The sequence below is a fragment of the Poecilia formosa genome, unplaced genomic scaffold (assembly GCF_000485575.1).
Source record: "Poecilia formosa unplaced genomic scaffold, Poecilia_formosa-5.1.2 Scaffold438, whole genome shotgun sequence".
Lineage (NCBI taxonomy): Eukaryota > Metazoa > Chordata > Actinopteri > Cyprinodontiformes > Poeciliidae > Poecilia > Poecilia formosa.
In genome coordinates this window covers 109472-125542 of record NW_006800377.1, presented here as the reverse complement: position 1 = coordinate 125542, position 16071 = coordinate 109472, and the positions used below count along the sequence as shown (strand labels likewise).

General features: G+C 40.0%; 2 protein-coding genes across 6 annotated transcripts in view; both read left to right on the top strand.

Annotated features, from left to right (window-relative positions):
• Window positions 1–18: 18 nt before the first annotated feature.
• Window positions 19–10404, top strand: LOC103155603 (protein EFR3 homolog B-like). Of its 5 annotated transcripts, none has more exons than XM_007577341.2 (23): window positions 19–250; window positions 718–982; window positions 3850–3926; window positions 4029–4156; window positions 4229–4379; window positions 5088–5209; window positions 5541–5681; window positions 5755–5850; window positions 6186–6264; window positions 6340–6475; window positions 6577–6729; window positions 6867–6978; window positions 7049–7100; window positions 7651–7823; window positions 7937–8012; window positions 8153–8314; window positions 8392–8523; window positions 8594–8661; window positions 8734–8867; window positions 8981–9069; window positions 9139–9187; window positions 9263–9369; window positions 10021–10404. In XM_007577341.2, the coding sequence occupies exons 2-23, from the start codon at window positions 778–780 to the stop codon at window positions 10153–10155; spliced, it is 2577 nt and encodes an 858-aa protein (XP_007577403.1). In that variant the 5' UTR covers window positions 19–250; window positions 718–777; the 3' UTR covers window positions 10156–10404. The 5 variants fall into 5 exon arrangements, with proteins under 5 accessions (XP_007577403.1, XP_016519186.1, XP_016519185.1 ...); XM_016663700.1 differs by having other exon boundaries at window positions 19–281; XM_016663699.1 differs by having other exon boundaries at window positions 19–288.
• Window positions 10405–10904: 500 nt separating this feature from the next.
• LOC103155600 (NACHT, LRR and PYD domains-containing protein 3-like) overlaps window positions 10905–16071 on the top strand; it is a 10402-nt gene continuing 5235 nt past the window's right edge. The window contains exons 1-6 of the mRNA XM_007577338.2: window positions 10905–11637; window positions 13090–13192; window positions 13795–13908; window positions 14619–14685; window positions 15438–15642; window positions 15758–16069. Of these exons, the coding sequence (XP_007577400.2) occupies window positions 13116–13192; window positions 13795–13908; window positions 14619–14685; window positions 15438–15642; window positions 15758–16069 (775 nt within the window). The 5' untranslated portion in view covers window positions 10905–11637; window positions 13090–13115. The remainder of the gene's footprint in view (window positions 11638–13089; window positions 13193–13794; window positions 13909–14618; window positions 14686–15437; window positions 15643–15757; window positions 16070–16071) is intronic.

The window sequence follows — 16071 nt, the reverse complement described above, 5'->3', positions numbered from 1 at the left end:
TGTTTGCACTTCCCTCTGTTGGCCACCAGAGGGAGCCGTCCCTGCATCCCAGTCAGGAGGAAGAGGAGGTGCCGCTGCTCCTCTTCCTCCTCAGCTGAATGTGACGCTCCGCGGGTTGGCGGCGGCTCCCCCTCCTCCTGATGGGTGATGGCGTCAGAGGCGGAGCAGCGTATTGATTATAGATCGGAGCAGCAGGACATCAGAAGTTGCATAAGCTGCAGCAGATCGCAGCGTTGGAGGGAAACAGCAGGTAAGAAACAGATTCACTGCAGGAGCTGAAGGTCAGAGGTCAGAAGGTCGACTGTTTATTACTGTTTGGAAACGTCGTCAGACTAGATGTTTAATTTATTCACTTTTCTGAAAGAATGAGCAGATACTCTAAATGTTTTACTGTTTGCATTCTCCTGTTTACTGTTTAGTTGCAGAGTTTTTCAGAAATAAATAATCTTGACTTTATATTTGTCAGAAATGACAAAAACATGTTTTTTCTTATGTGGCTGAATATTGGTTACAGTTCTCTCTGCATTACAAACTTTAATTCATTTTCTAAAGCATGAAATCAAAATGATTGGCTGTAAAACAGTGATCAATAAATATACTTTATTTATCCAGTGTTTAATTTAAGATAAACTCCAGAAAAGTTATTATTATTATTATTATTATTATCATCAGTATTATCTGGGAAGCAGCTTTCATCTTCTTCTTCTTCTACTTTAGGACCTCCTCTTCTTTTTCTTCTTCTCCTCCACCTGTGACTCTGAGGTCGTTGCCACGGCGATGCCGGGCTCTCTGCCCCGCGTGATGACGGTCCCGGCTCTGCTCGGCTCTCTGTCCCGTGGCGCCAACCCTCCCAGTCTGCCCAGCTTCCCCAGCATTGCCCTCCCCAGCCTGCCCAGGGTGGTTGCCATGCCGACCGTGGCGGAGGCCCCTCGCCGGCTGCTGCAGGACTGCTGCTCCGTGTTGGACCACCAGACCTCTGGCGGTAACCGGACCACCGTCCAGTCTGCTCATTTATGTCAACGTTAAAACAAAAACTGGAGGCAAAAGTTTTATTTTAGTCTTTATTTCCTCTGATTGTCTCACATTCAGGCAGGTTTTCACATATTTAGACGTTTAAATCTGAGAGAAGAATCATCCAAATTATTCCCAGTGATGTTTGGTCCAGAAGGAGGTCAGGTTACCGAGCACGGTGGTGGAAGCATCATGCTGTGGGTCTGTTTCATTAGGAAGGATTATTTTAAAAATCTTCATCTCAGCATCTAGAAGGTTCAAATTTGAGAAAATAATTAGGTTTGTAAATGATCAGTTTAAAAGATTCAATAATAAATCAATTAATCAGTTCTTCACTGTTAATCTGAGAACATTTCCAGCTTTCAAAAAATTTATCCTCTGAGATCCTGTAACTCCATCAGCCAGGCTGAGCATGAATGAAAGTGGGCGGAGCCATGATGCTGTGTGTGTGTGTGTGTGTGTGTGAGGATTATCTCCAGTTGTGTGTGGATGTGAGCTGAAGAGTCATCCTCATGTATGGTAAGATAATATTCATTTATTTACCATAAATCTCATTTTTCTGCATCATCATTGAATTAAATGTAGTTTTTTTTGTTTTTAAATCCGACTAAATCTCTTTATAAGTTATATATTTTTAAAATAATTTGTCATATTTCTAAAGATTGATTCCTCTTATTTATAATAATGATGGGATTTTATTGACATTTCTCTTTCAGATTAAACAACTGTTATTTATAGAAGAAATAAAATGTAAAATGAATGTAGAATATTTTAAAACCTAATATTTTTTCCATTAGGACCATTTATCTCCTTCTCATCTTCCTGTTATCATCTGATTTTTATATATTTCATTTTGTCAAACCAAACCGATCGGTTTGGAGAGTAATCATAATTCATAATTTATAATTCCCCAGCATAGATTTCAGTCTTAATCCTCGTCCAATCTCTGCAGAGATTCACTGATGCTGGGGAAGATTTTTGTTTAAAATAATAATTTCCCAACATTATAAATTATAACTCTGACCTGATTTGTTTCTGTTTATAAAGATTGATTAATTGATTCCACTGGTACAATTGCATTTGTATCCGTTCAATAAATTATCGATTGGTTTGTTTTCAGATCAAATCCATTTGGCTACTTAGTCCAGATTTTTTTCCCTTAACTTTAGGATGAAATTAAAATGATAAAACCTGATAAAACAGACAGAAAAATGAGCGATCCTTTGTTTTAATGAAGTCTGATTCTGACGCCTTTTCGCTTCTGGTTTTGGTGCCGAACAAACAGAATAAAAGCATCAAAAATCTACAAACTGTTTAGTGTGAGATAAATTAATACAATAACAGTTATGGGTTTTAACAAAATGCAGATTTAACTTTTTAAAACATAATTTTGCACCATCAGGTTTTCCATTCTGAGAAAAATGTTTGAAAAAGTCTGGAATTGTAAAATATAATTCAGCTAAAGCTGAACATAACGGATATTGAGCTTTAATAAATTCCCTTTTAAGTCTTTAAGTCCCTTTTTATATAATTTAAACTTTCATCAGAGCAAATGTCAGTCATAATCTTCCACATGATTCTCTGAGTCATATTTTCATTTTGCCTCGTGTTATTGGTTCGTTGCTCATTTAAACAATGTGCTGTTTCACTCCAACTGTTTAGTTTTTGCAGCCATTAATTTATTTTCTTTGGAAAAATCTTTTTCTTTCCCATCAAGTTGCACCGGGCCTGTTTATTAACAGAAAGTTCTGCTTTTACTGCAGATTTTATGTGAAGACTGAGGAAAAGCAGCTAGCTCAGCCGTCATGGCTGGATTTAAACTGAATCCAGTAATTCTCCGGTCCCATAAACCAGATTATGCAGAGCTGATTACAGGCATGTTTCTGGTTCTGAGGTCCAAACGGGTCACATGTCCAGTTGTGTGTGTTGAACCGCGCTCTGGACTCTTTAAGCTCTTTTGACGGAAAACAACAAGAGTATAAAAACGTTATGTAACGAGCAGCAGCAGGATTAACTGCTGAGACGCAGCGTTACTGCGGCGCGGCCCGGTTCCGTCCATCTGGACCCGCAACATGAAGCCTCGTCTCTCTGCTTCAGATTGGGATTAAGATGGAGAAGTGGGGAATCCTGAGGGTGACGTTCTGACAACCTTTTAATCCCTGAAACTCAACATGAGAGATTAAAGATTAAAGCCATCAGACGCTCTGCTGCCCCCTTCTGGCTGAGTAGAGTACTGATGTCTCAGAGTTGGGTAGGAACTGGTTACATTTACATTACTTGAAAGAAATTTAGTTTTAGGAGTATTTTTTACTGTGCAGTACTATGAGTAATTTTATTATAAAGTATTTCTACTTTTACTTGAGTAAAATTTCTATATTTTCTACCCACTGAATGAAAAACAAACATGTTTTAACCAAAACTTCACCACAGACACAGACACACACCTGCAGTTTTTGTTAAAGTTTCATGAGTGTTTTTATTGAAAGAAACTGATTAGGAAAAAAGATTATTTTGCCTGACTTTGTTATATTTGTTACTTATATGAATTATTGTCATTTTAGTCCTTAAAATATTAAAATTTCCACTTTGTGTTTTAGTCTGTCTGATCATGTAACTTTAAAATATTAAATGATTAATAAATTGATCAGTTCCTCAGTAAACTTTTAACCAAATACTATTTTGCTCTTACTTGAGTCATTTCTTTAATGTTCACTTTTTACTTGAGTAAAAATATGTAGTATGTATGTAGTAGAGCTACTCTTCATTTCAGTTTTACCCACGTCTGGGTGTAAATGCTGAAATGAATAATTTGGGACAAATTATGTTTTATTGTTTCAGGTGTGTGTGGCTGCTGCTGGGCGCTGCGTCCTCGCTACAAACGGCTGGTGGACAACATTTTCCCTGAAGACCCAGAGGTAAACACACACACACACACACACACACACACACACACACACACACACAGAGCGCTGTCCCTCGTGGTGAGGTCGTGGTGAGGTCGTGTGCTGTGTGCTCAGGACGGGCTGGTGAAGGCCAACATGGAGAAGCTGACCTTCTTCGCTCTGTCGGCGCCGGAGAAGCTGGACAGGATCGCAGCCTACCTGTCGGAGCGTCTGACCAGGGAGCTGAACCGCCACCGTTGCGGGTCAGAACCTTTGGGTCGGGTTTGGTTTAGCCCTCAGTCGGCGTCCTGTTAAAGCTGCTGCTGCCGTTCCAGGTATGTGTGCATCGCGCTGGAGGCCATGGAGCAGCTGCTGCTGGCCTGCCACTGCCAGAGCATCAACCTGCTGGTGGAGAGTTTCCTCGGGACGCTGCGGCTGCTGCTGGAGGCCGACAGGCCGCACCTGCACATCCTGGCCACCGGCTCCGTACGAACACACACACACACACCTGGATCCACACATAACAGATCAGCTTAATCGATTAACTTACTGAGAAGGAAATTACTAAATATTTTCAGAAAGGGGCTTTTATTTTAACCATCCCTTCTGGGAACTGTACAACAAAGTCAAATTTTACTGTTTTCTCCGATATTTTTTTTCTTTTTTTTCAGAATGCAAACTTGTTTGATCAGGATTTTGGGTTTTTCATCAAAATTCTGATTTTTATTCTCAAAATTTTGACCTTTTTCTAAGAATTCTGACATTTATCTCAAAATTTTGTCTTTTTTATATGTGAATTTTCTTTTCTCCAAAATTTAGACTTTTTTTCTGAGAATGTTGACTTTTCTCTGAATTTTGAACTTAATCTCTCTTTTTTTTTTCTCAGAATCAAAAGTGTGCTTCATCAGGCAAATTTAGTCGTAAAATTCAAAGTTACCAAATAAGAAGAAACAGTTATTTGAGTATTTTCATATTCTAACAATATAATTAACATAAATCTGAGAGTGTTTGGTTATTTTTTCAGATTTTTACGTAGATTGACACAGAATTTCACATCATTTAAACTCAACATACAAACTAGTTTTCCTGGTGAACTGGGTGTTTGTATGATGGCAGCCAGGAAACATGGAGCAAAGCCTGTTTGAAGATTAAAGTTTCTTCTTGTTTTTATGTTTGTGTTTGTTTTGGTTGCAGTTTGTGAAGTTTGCGAACATCGAGGAGGACACGCCTTCGTATCATCGCAGCTACGACTTCTTCGTGTCTCGGTTCAGTGAAATGTGTCACTCCGACCACGAAGACCCTGAAATGCAGATCAAGTCAGTTTCCAGATGCTTTACGTGAAACTTTTATGGTTTCTGCTGCCAAAACCTGCAAAAAAAAATATTCAAATGAGCAAAACTGTTAAATTATCAAGATTTTGGAAGAAAACATGAATCTGTAAAAAAAACCTTAGAAATATTTTTATAATTTTTCATTTGTTTTTGATGCTTCAGGTCTCTGAAAAAGTTTTTTCTCCTCATAGAGAATTTAAATTGAAATATTTCTGATTGTCAAACAAAATCTTAATTATAAAGATAATCCGGGTAAAGACAGAAATCAGGTCTGTTTGGGTCTCAGGATGAAGAAATGTGACTTTCTGTGGTTCAGGATCCGCGTGTCGGGGATCCGCGGCCTGCAGGGCGTGGTCAGGAAGACGGTGGATGACGAGCTGCAGGTCAACATCTGGGAGCCGCGGCACATGGAGCAGATCGTCCCCGCGCTGCTGGTCAACCTGGAGCAGGGCAGCAGGTGAGCTGACGCACCACCTGGACCGTTCTGGTTTCTCATTAGGATGAATCAGTGAATGTGTGTTTGTGTGCAGCGGCTCTCCTGCTGAGCAGACGGAGGTGTGCTTCAGAGAGCTGCTGGGCCGAGCCGCGTACGGACACATCAACAACGCCATCAGACCCGTTCTCATGTGAGAAACGCCTCCACATCGCCTCGGCTCACTCCTGTAGATTTAAGTCGAGCTGCTGCATCTGGCTGTTATATTTCAAGTGAACTAAGATATTTGAACAAGGAAGAAATGCTCAGATTTTGTTTTTGGATGTTTCAAATTCTCCACTTTTTGAATTTGAAATGTGAGATTTTCTCTGACTTAATTTATCTGAATCTGGAAAATCTGAACTTGTTTCTGGTTGACTGTGTGAATCTTATTCCCAAAGCACAGATGTGCTAGCATTAGCATTAGCATTAGCATTAGCATTAGCGTTGGTACAGAAAGTGTCTCTGAGGGTCAGGTTGTGTTTTCAGGCACCTGGACAGCCGCAGCCTGTGGGAAGGAGGAGGCTTTGCTGTTCGCTGCTTTCAGATCATCATGTTCTCCATCCAGGTCAGCAGAACAGCTGCGCCGTGTCGCCGTGTTTCCACCAGGTGGCGCTGCTGTGACTAAATGATGTGTTTTCAGTCGCAGCACTCCCACCTGGTCATCCAGCAGCTGCTGGGCCACCTGGACGCCAACAGCAGGAGTCCGGCGTCTGTCCGGGCCGGGATCGTGGAGGTTCTGTCTGAGGCTGCTGTGATCGAAGCCACTGGATCCGTAGGTGAGCCGGAACCAGAACCAGAACCAGAACCAGAACCAGAACCAGAACTGGACCAGACCAGGTTCTCCTCCTGTCTGACAGTTTTCTGCTCCGTGCTGCAGGTCCCACCGTGTTGGAGGTGTTCAACACGTTGCTGCGGCAGCTCAGGCAGAGCGTCGACTTCCAGCTGACTGGTTACTATGACAACGCCAGAAAACACAAAACCACGTCGTTTCACGAGAAAACGCTGCAGGACGGCGTCATCAAAACCATCGGTCAGAACCGGGTCAAAACCGGGTCAAAACCGGGCTTAGAAATAAAATCAGATTGTTTGCACACCTGATCTCAATTATTATTTATTTTAGACATTAAATGTTTTTTTTAAATTAAAGTTTAATTCATGCTGCTGCAGGATCCTTTGCCAACACACTTCCTGTCTACCAGAGGTCAGAGGTCATGCTGTTCATCATGGGGAAAATCCCAGTCCCCGGCATCTACCCAGCGCTGGGCTCTCCGAACGCCGGGTAACTCTCCCCCCTCCCTCTCCCATCGAGCCGTTACCACGACGACCAGTAACAGGAGTCTGTGTTTCAGGTTTGAAGGCAGCAGGATGATCCAGGTGATGCTGCTGAAGTCTCTGCTGCAGGTGGGGAGCCATGTTTAAATATTATTTTTATTTTTAATAATGCAATTCTTCTGTAAACTGTCAAAACAAAAACATTTTTGGACTTTAAACTGACAGTTTAAAACCTTAAAGCTGCAGTACATTTATAAAGAAGATGTTTTTAGATATTGTTGTTAGCATAACATGAGACATAAAATCTGTGAAAAGATCGATCTCCTCCCTGAGCTTCCAAAAACAACCAATCAGAACCAGGAGGCGGTTCATAGCGCTGTCAATCAACCTCATGTAGTCACTGCTAAATGTGCTAATGGTGGAGAAACAATTTAACGTTACAGGAAAACTGCTTATCAGGCATCATCGGTGGCCATGCTAACTAGCTTTAGCATTCACAACATGCTGTGCTAGCTGTAGCTTAGCACAGTGGTTGTTTCTGGTTGTAAGAGTTTGATTTTTTTCACAGATGAACCAAAAGGTAAGAATATTTTTCATAAAAGTTACACGCTGCAGCTTTAAAAGCAGTAAAATGAAATGGATCCAGAGGATGTTTGAATGTTTGGTGGTTCCTCGTCAGGTTTCGGAGCGCTACGACAGCAGCAACCTGCTGACCGCGCTGCCCTCCTCCTTCCTGGAGCCGCTGCTGTCCTTCACCCTGATGGACGACCCGGAGATCCGCCTGCTGGTTCTGTCCATCCTCACCTCGCTCATCGACCGCCGTCACAACGCAGACAGGATCACCGCAGTCAGGTCAGGAAAGCCAAACACTGCCATCTAGTGGCAGATGCATGAAACCAGTTAAAATCAGCCAATGAAGCGGCAGAACTGAACTTGCTGTTGATTGGTTGGTTGTTTGTGGACAGTGTGACGTTTGACGTGTCGGTTCTGGAGCAGAAGGAGGACACATGCTCCCGACAGGACAACCTGTTCATCAGGAAGGTGAGGATGATGATCACAGCTGCTCTGTGTTCATGTTTGTCAGACATTTACAAACAGGATGATTTTTATTGTTACTACAAAGAAAAGAAGACGATAAAGAGATAAAAACTTCCTCTGAGGTTTGTGTTTCTGCTGTGCAGCACGCCCAGCGGCTCTACAGACACGTCTTCCTGGCCTGTAAGGAGGAGTCCAACGGGCCGAGCCACTACCAGGCGCTCTGCAGCTTACTGGTTGTCCTCAGTGTGGAGCTGGTCAGTGAGGAGGTTCTGGTGGACCTGATCCGACTCATCCTGGCCCTGCAGGTGAGCTCACATCACCTGACGGGTCTCCACGTTGCTGTCCTCCTCTCTCATGGACTGTTCTGTGATTGGCTGCTCAGGAGCTGGGCGTGTCCAATCAGGAGAGTCTGTCTGTGTTGAACCGCTGCAGTCTTCACGCCGTCTGCGCCGCCGTCCTCCATGTTCTGTCGCAGCTCGGCCCGCCGCCGCCTCTCCGTCAGCACGTCACTCAGGTCATCAGAGTGTAGAAACAAGGAGTGATGGTGTGTTCAGCGTGTCTACTCTAGATTTATATTTCTGCAGGTCATAGAGAGTCGACAGAAGGGGGCGCCACACCTGCTGCCTGAAGGCGTCCTGTGTGACCAACCCAGGTACCAAACAAGCCAATCAGACGATTTCCTGCTGATTGGAAGAAGTAATAATTGATTGATTTGGTTTGTCAGGATCCCAAACGGGGATCTGATGGTGGACAAAGATCTACTGTTTGTCCAGTCCAAGATCTGCGAGGCGCTGACAGGAAGCAGCTACAGCGCACAGTGTGAACGCCTCAACACGCCTTACACTCCTCAGCTGACCGGTGAACACGCCTTACCTGTTCACACGTTCATTTCAGGATTTTCTTAGACAGGAAATGAGCAGCGTGAAAGCCGGCCTGTGATTTGCAGTTCTCTGACTTTAGTTTTGTTCCAGATGAAGACCGTCTGTCCAGGAAGATGAGCATTGCAGACACCATCTCCCTCCAGATCGCCATAGACCAGGAGTCCAGCGCTGACCCGCAGGTTTGTTTCTGTCTGTAGGTTCATCCGTTCATCTAAACGATGATTCACCTTCCACTTTCTGCTCTGCAGAAACCTCAGACTGAGCAGATCACCTTTGAGACGCTGAAGAACACCATTGGTAAACCGCTGCCTTTTACCTGCATGAGCTTTTCATTTGCTTCTGCGTTTATTTGAGACGTTGTTTTTCCTTTAGAGGACAGAGGAGGTGTGGAGGAGGAGGAGAGGAGGAAGAGGATGGAGGTGGTGGAGAGGTTCCAGACGGCTCCTTTTGAGGAAATCGCAGCTCTCTGCGGATCCAGGGTGAGACACTAAGGATGCATTCACACCAGCACCAATCAGTCCACTTTAATCCAACTCCAGTCCGTTTGTTTAGTGAGTCTGGTTTGGTCCGATTCGGTTCAGTTGGTGTGAAAGCTAATCAAACTCTGGTCCACCTATAAACCTCGGTCTGGGTTTGGTTAAAGTGAACTCTGGTTCGGTTAAAATGTATATGTGAACACCAAGCAGGAAATGAACTACAACGTAGTGCATTCTGGGTAAATAGAACCGAAATAAACAGCTAGCTTAGCGCTAGCAGGAGAAATGACTCGTGATCTTTAGCCAAAGACAAATAACTGGTAAAATCTGACGCCTCCATTTTGGTTTCCATTTCAAAAAGAAGGAAATTGCACTCAATGTCTTCAAAGGTTTTTGTGTCGTTCTTCATGCAGCGCCCCTAGAGGCGAGGAGGGGAACAGGCTTTCAACTAGTTTAGATCGTTTGACTCAGGGCAGAGAGAAGGAAAACTACAGCAGCTGAAAATGTAACAAATGTCTCCAGTTTGGTCCCCAGTCGAACCGAACAATTTATCTTAAAGCCGTTTTTGGTTTTGGTCAGATTACAAACTTTGTCTGTTTGAATGAAAACACGTCAAGCTGTCTGACTGACAGACGGTGTCGTCTTTCCCCACAGACGTCGCTGCTTCAGTCCAAGCTGGACCGGGTCTTTGACCTGATCGTCCATCCTCCACCGTCTCCGTCAGGACAGCCGTCTCAGCGGTCAACGCCCGTCTATGAGATGAAGTTTCCTGACCTGTGTGTGTATTAGAGGCCCAGCTGGATAACAATGAAGCATTTTATGTAGCGATAAAGAAACAGATTGTAAACATGTTTCATCTACAAGTTATGCGTTTTTTCAGTGACTGTTTTGACAAAAACTTTCTTCTTTGTTAATTTATTAAAGCAATGAGGACTGATTAAAAATTCTCATGTAGTTGATTAAAGAGAATTAACATGTTTGATTCAACCGTCTCTTCCTCGCCATTTTTTTTTAATTAAAACTTTTTCCTTCCCTTGTTATCCAGTTGTTGTGTTGACAATTAGTAGCAAAGCACTGCGTCTCTATTTCTTATAAATGCATAAATATAAGATTTAATACATTGTGTTGAGAACTTGACAGCTAAAACCAACGCTAACCATCATCAGTTATGTTTCAGAAGTCTTTAGAAAACTAAGATTTGTTTAATATTTTTGTTTTGGTTCAAGTGAAATTTCTGCAGATTTTATTTTGATTCTTATTTTTTTAAATGGACAATACATTTAATTAGACACGATCAAATCAGGATAGTTGGTATGGATTATATTATTAATATGTAACAAATACGAGTTTATTTGACTCTTAAAATGTAGAAATATTAATAATTTAAACAACCTAATGGTTTATTTACACATATATTTAGTTCCTGAGCAGCAGGTTCTCTGGTTTTTCTGCACCAAATACTCTGTTTATTCGCCGTATGGATTCTGCAAACTGAAGGTTTCACATATTTAATGTTTTATCTAAATCTTCCAGAATCAAACCAGTGATTTCTGTAAGACTAAAGATGAAAACATACCTTGATAATAAAAACACATCTGGATAATCAAACAGACGTTAAACAGTCTCTTAAACAGAGACGTTAAACTTTAAATCAGCCAATCAAATTAGCACTTTAGCATTTATATCTGGAAAATTAAATTGAGGAAAAGCTAAATGTTTTCAAAGTTTGTTAGTAGCATTCAGTCACCAACTTACTATGATGGACAGATTTTGACTTGAACAGAGTTGAAATGTGTGAACTCATGATGGAGGAAACAGGAAGTCAGAAATGGCAACAGAAGCAGATTCTTGGAAATCGGGGGTTTTTTTTGATTGAAAATGTCCTTCAGAGTCAAATATTTTAATTTAGAAATGTAACTAAAAAGAGAAAAGGTCGAATTTAATTAGATTAGAAATCTGTTTCCTTTACTGGAGGCATCCATGAACAATTAGGATCATTAAATAAAATTCAGAGCAAAAGGTGATGAACTTTATCTTTACGGAAACTTCAGGTTAGTAATTTTCCTAACATGTAAACTGTTCTTGTTCTCCTTGTTGGTTATTTTCTCGGACTGATGAATATTTTGACCGTTTCCTGAATGATGAAACGTGTCTTGCTGAATTAAGGATCCTCCTCCCTCTCAGATGGCATTTCCTGATTTCTCTTCTAGTTTCACTTTCAGAAAGTTTTCGGCTCAGACGACATTCTCCGAGGACAATCTCAGTCTGATGGTAAAGTAAGCAGTTTTTAGTGTTTGAGTTTCTAACCAATAGCAGGAATCTGCTATTCAGAGCTGTGGTCCAGTGGAGGAAGTTTTTGGTGAACCTAAGTCAGGGCAGCAGTAAATGATGGCACCTTTTCATGCAGCTCTGAGTCTCTGCAGATTTCTAGTCATTTTTTAAACTATCCGAATTACAACATGAGCTGAAAGTTTTTATTTCTCCTGAAATGTAATTTTTCTGTTTGCAGCTGGTTGACTTCCACTTCTGCCTCTGTTCCTCCTTTACAAAGCTGCTAAATTCATACAATATGCGCCAATTTCTGACCCCTAGTGGTCAAATTAGGGATAACAGCACCTTTATCTAATATACCAAACCATCAATAATGTTTTCTGTTGATTTTCTTTACTCTTTTCATTCAAACGTGAGCTTTTATTAAATGAGTCCTCAATATCTTAATTTTTCTAAGACTAAAACAAAAGTATTTTTTTAAATTAAGAGTTTTAAAAGCTGTTAGAATTAAAGCTCTTGCTTTCTTTTTATTTAGATTTAAGATAAAACCTGTTTTTTCAAGGCACTGTGCAGAAAAATAAAAGAGCATACAATTAAAATATCACACAAATACAAAACTAAAACAATACAACACAACATTAAGACTTTATAAAATAACTTAAAATAGAATTTTTCTGTTTTTAATAGAAAATATTTAGAAAAATATAATCAAACATATTTTAAATTCAGCTCCAAAATAAAGTTTTATTGATTTGATGTTCTCAGCAGGAAAACTAGAGTTTCTTTTCCTCTTTATTTTTTTTAAATACTGAAGGTTTTTGGCCAAAACCTGGAGATTTATTAAGATATTATACATTTTTGTTTGAAAACAAAGAATAATCAGATTTCCCCCCATAAAACAAATTAAAAGACACATATTTCATATTTCTACACTTTCATGTGTAATGAACGACTTATCAGATTAAATTTATATTTATGCTTATTTTTGGCCACAAATTAGAATGAAAATGTAAACAATCAGAGTTTAGAAAAATAAAAAATATTTTTTTTTAGCTTTGGCACTCTGAAATATCCTTATTACTGTCTATTTAAAGTATTTGGAGAAAAAGATCATCTGGACTGAAAAGAGAAAAAAACACAAGCAGTTGTTCACATTAACATTCATATTAATCCAATACATCAGAAGCATTTAAACCCAAATCGATCATTTTTAATGAGGACATTTTGATAAGACTGTTTAATAACCACGTCTGCAGCTTTTACTGTGACACACTCCAGTTTTCTGCTGTGGTTAAATAATTTATAACAGCTCTTTAGTCTCTAGAAGCTTAATTAGTGTCTGAAACTTCAAAACAAAGCAGTACATGATGAAAATGAATGCTAGAACTTTACTGTCTTATTACATGTGATGGTTGTAGAGCTGTAATAATGTTTTCTGTGATTTCTGCTCAGTTGAAGGTAGCAGGTTTGTGAGCAGCATGGATCAGCGAGAGGACAGAGAGGACAGAGTCCGTCTCTCTAGAGCGTCTCTGTGTGGAGGACGCAAGGACATCAGGCGAGTCAGAGAATAATGAAACGTGTCAGAATGTCAAATCCTCAGCCGCACTCTCTGTAAACATGTAACAAACTAAACTAGGTTTGTTTCTGCTTGAAGATGGGTTAAATATTTAAGTTTCTGTAGAGACAAACTCTGGAAAACCAGCAGATTTGACCTCATCTGTAATTTACATCAATACTGTATGAATAAATGGTTGCAGATTTAGTTTAGGAGCTTCATTTGCATTTATTTCAGAATTAGACAGCCATACAGATAATCTATAAAATACCACCTGTTTTAAATAAATGGGATCACACGTTCTTATGTTTTCAGATTAAGTGACTGTAGAAGATAGCCTAGAAGGAAGATTAAACATAGATTACATTCATCCCACAGTTCTGCATTAAAAAATATTTTATTAGTTTGATGTTTTTAATTGGCTGTAAGCAGAAATTCATCATAATTAAGAGCATTCAAAGGATTGAAAACATCAGTTTGTGTGGAATTAATCTATAAAATGTGTTTTTTTTTAAATGAATTTCTTTTATTGGTTGTCCTAGTGAGGGGCTCCCACATGTTTTAGTTCAGTACTTGAGTGAAAAATCCTTCTTGTTCAACAGGAACCAACCAGAACCCGGAGCAGAACCCGGACCCAGCTATGTGTCCTTTAAGAGCGACAGGTCAAAGGACAACCCACTTGTTAACTTTAAGAGACTAAATATCCCTGAATCTGAGTAAGTTAAAGGTGACCTGTTATCCTTCCTTGAACAGCTAAGGAAAGGTTTATGGGCTACAGAACATGTTCATAACATTTTTAACAAAATCATTCCTACATAATCAGATTTTATTTTTCTCAGTTCTGCCTTTTTTACGCTCCTTTCAGAATGAGATGTTTTAGGGCTCTGTCACTTTAAACCCAAATAACGCCCCCTACTCAACATTCACACTTGTTTGTGAAAATGGCTACAAACACATGCACAGTTATACAACTGTACATCTTTGAAAAGCAGAAATGGAACCTCCTGCACAACCAATAGGAACGCAGGTTGCTGGATGGTAAGCCAGCAAAGTACTTGTCTTTTCCAGCAGCCATTATACAGCACATACAGTGGGAAAACCATCTGACCAAGGATCCATGACCCAGTTTTTGAAGAAGCAGAAAAAAATGGATGTAGAAACAGAGAAGTAAAGATGAGAAGAATTAGATTTAGTGTTGGATTCTTGAATACATCGTTGGGGTTTTTATTTTTCAGAATTTGATCAAAGAATTTTAAAAAAGTTCAAAGGCGAACTTGATGAAAACAACTTCTAAGGTGGCATGCTATTCTCAGAAGGGTAAAAAAAACTTGGTTGGATTACCTTTTCATTTGAAGCAAGCCTGCTTCAAATGAAAAGGACAATTTACAATTTTCTTTCTCAGTGCATCTCCCTGATTATTTCACAGAAGTGTCCAGAGGATCTCAGAGGTTCCTGAAGATGCAGCATTACCACAGCTGGACTCCATATTTAAGGTTTGAACATTTTCAACAATGTTGGAGTCACATAGCTATTATTGGGGCATCATTCTTTTCAGCCTCCTTGGGAATGTTTATGTTGGATTCAAAGAGAAGAGATTTTGTTCTGTCCTGAAATAGTCAATTTTTACCTTCTTTGACTTCTTGAGAAATCTTGAAGACTTGATTATCCATGCCACAAATTTTTTGGTTCTGGAAATGGTTAAAGTACATGCCCCCTTGAGACATTTGCTGGTGGTGTCCAGGCAGGACAAGCTTTTCTAGATCCTTATGTCTGCATCAGGACATGAAGGAATATTTGGGATCGGTGGGTCTACGTCTCGTCACCAATCCTGTTTGTGGTGTTCGTTCAATTTGTGATTAAAAACAGTTCCACTAAGTCTGGCTCTGAGTTGAAGGTCGGGGTTCGACTTGAAGTGTTTTTTGGTGCCTTGAATATGAGCAATGACAGGAATACATCATGTCTTTAGTGCTTTTTTAAAGAAACTGGTTCTTTAGGACTTGACAAAGTTAACATCGAGACTAGCTTAACATCTTAACACTCTTAAGAGAAATCTGTGTTAAAGTTTAGTTTTCAGATAGAAACCAGTGTTGATCTCAGCTTTACAGATTAACCTGAAATTTAACCTGTGTTCACAACAGATTCTGTTCTCTACAGAGCACTTGGGATATTAGTTCAATGTCAATCTGCACCTCATACACTGGACATACAATATTTTGTTTAATTTTCTAAATTCTTTCTAATTTAGCTGCTAGAAATCAAGATTGTCTCTTTTGTGCAAAACGAGCTGAAGAAGATCCACCAGGTTTTATGTTCAGATTATCCTGAATGCTTAACGTGTTCAATGGATGTTGAAGATGAGGAGAAGATCAGCAGAGAAGCTTTTCTGAAGATTACCCATCAATTTCTGAGAAATATGAAGCAGGAGGAGCTGGCTGATCGATTTCAGAACAGTAAGATTTGTTTTCTAAAAACACAAATAACTGAAAATCATATATTTAAATCTGTATAAATCTGTCATATGAAGGGATTTGTTATGTTGAATCAATATATTACTATTAATTTTAGAAATGTATGGTGGAGTTCATCAGCAGCATTTCAAATCCTCCCTGAAGAAGAAGTGCCAGTGTGTGTTTGAGGGAATCGCTAAAGCAGGAAGTCCAGCCCTCCTGAACCAGATCTACACAGAGCTCTACATCACAGAGGGAGGAACTGGAGAGGTCAACCAGGAACATGAGGTCAGACAGATTGAAACAGCAAACAGGAAACCATTCAGACCAGAAACAACAATCAGACAAGAAGACATCTTTAAAGTCCAACATGAAAGAGATCAACCAATCAGAACAGTGATGACAAAGGGAGTGGCTGGCATTGGGAAAACA

Bases quoted from the DNA above. Each gene is read 5' to 3' on its own strand.
- LOC103155603 (XM_007577341.2), top strand. From the start codon at position 778: ATGCCGGGCTCTCTGCCCCGCGTGATGACGGTCCCGGCTCTGCTCGGC. The intron at 6,730-6,866 runs GTCAGAACCGGG...ATGCTGCTGCAG, and splicing joins CGGCGTCATCAAAACCATCG to GATCCTTTGCCAACACACTT. The intron at 8,013-8,152 runs GTGAGGATGATG...TCTGCTGTGCAG, and splicing joins ACAACCTGTTCATCAGGAAG to CACGCCCAGCGGCTCTACAG.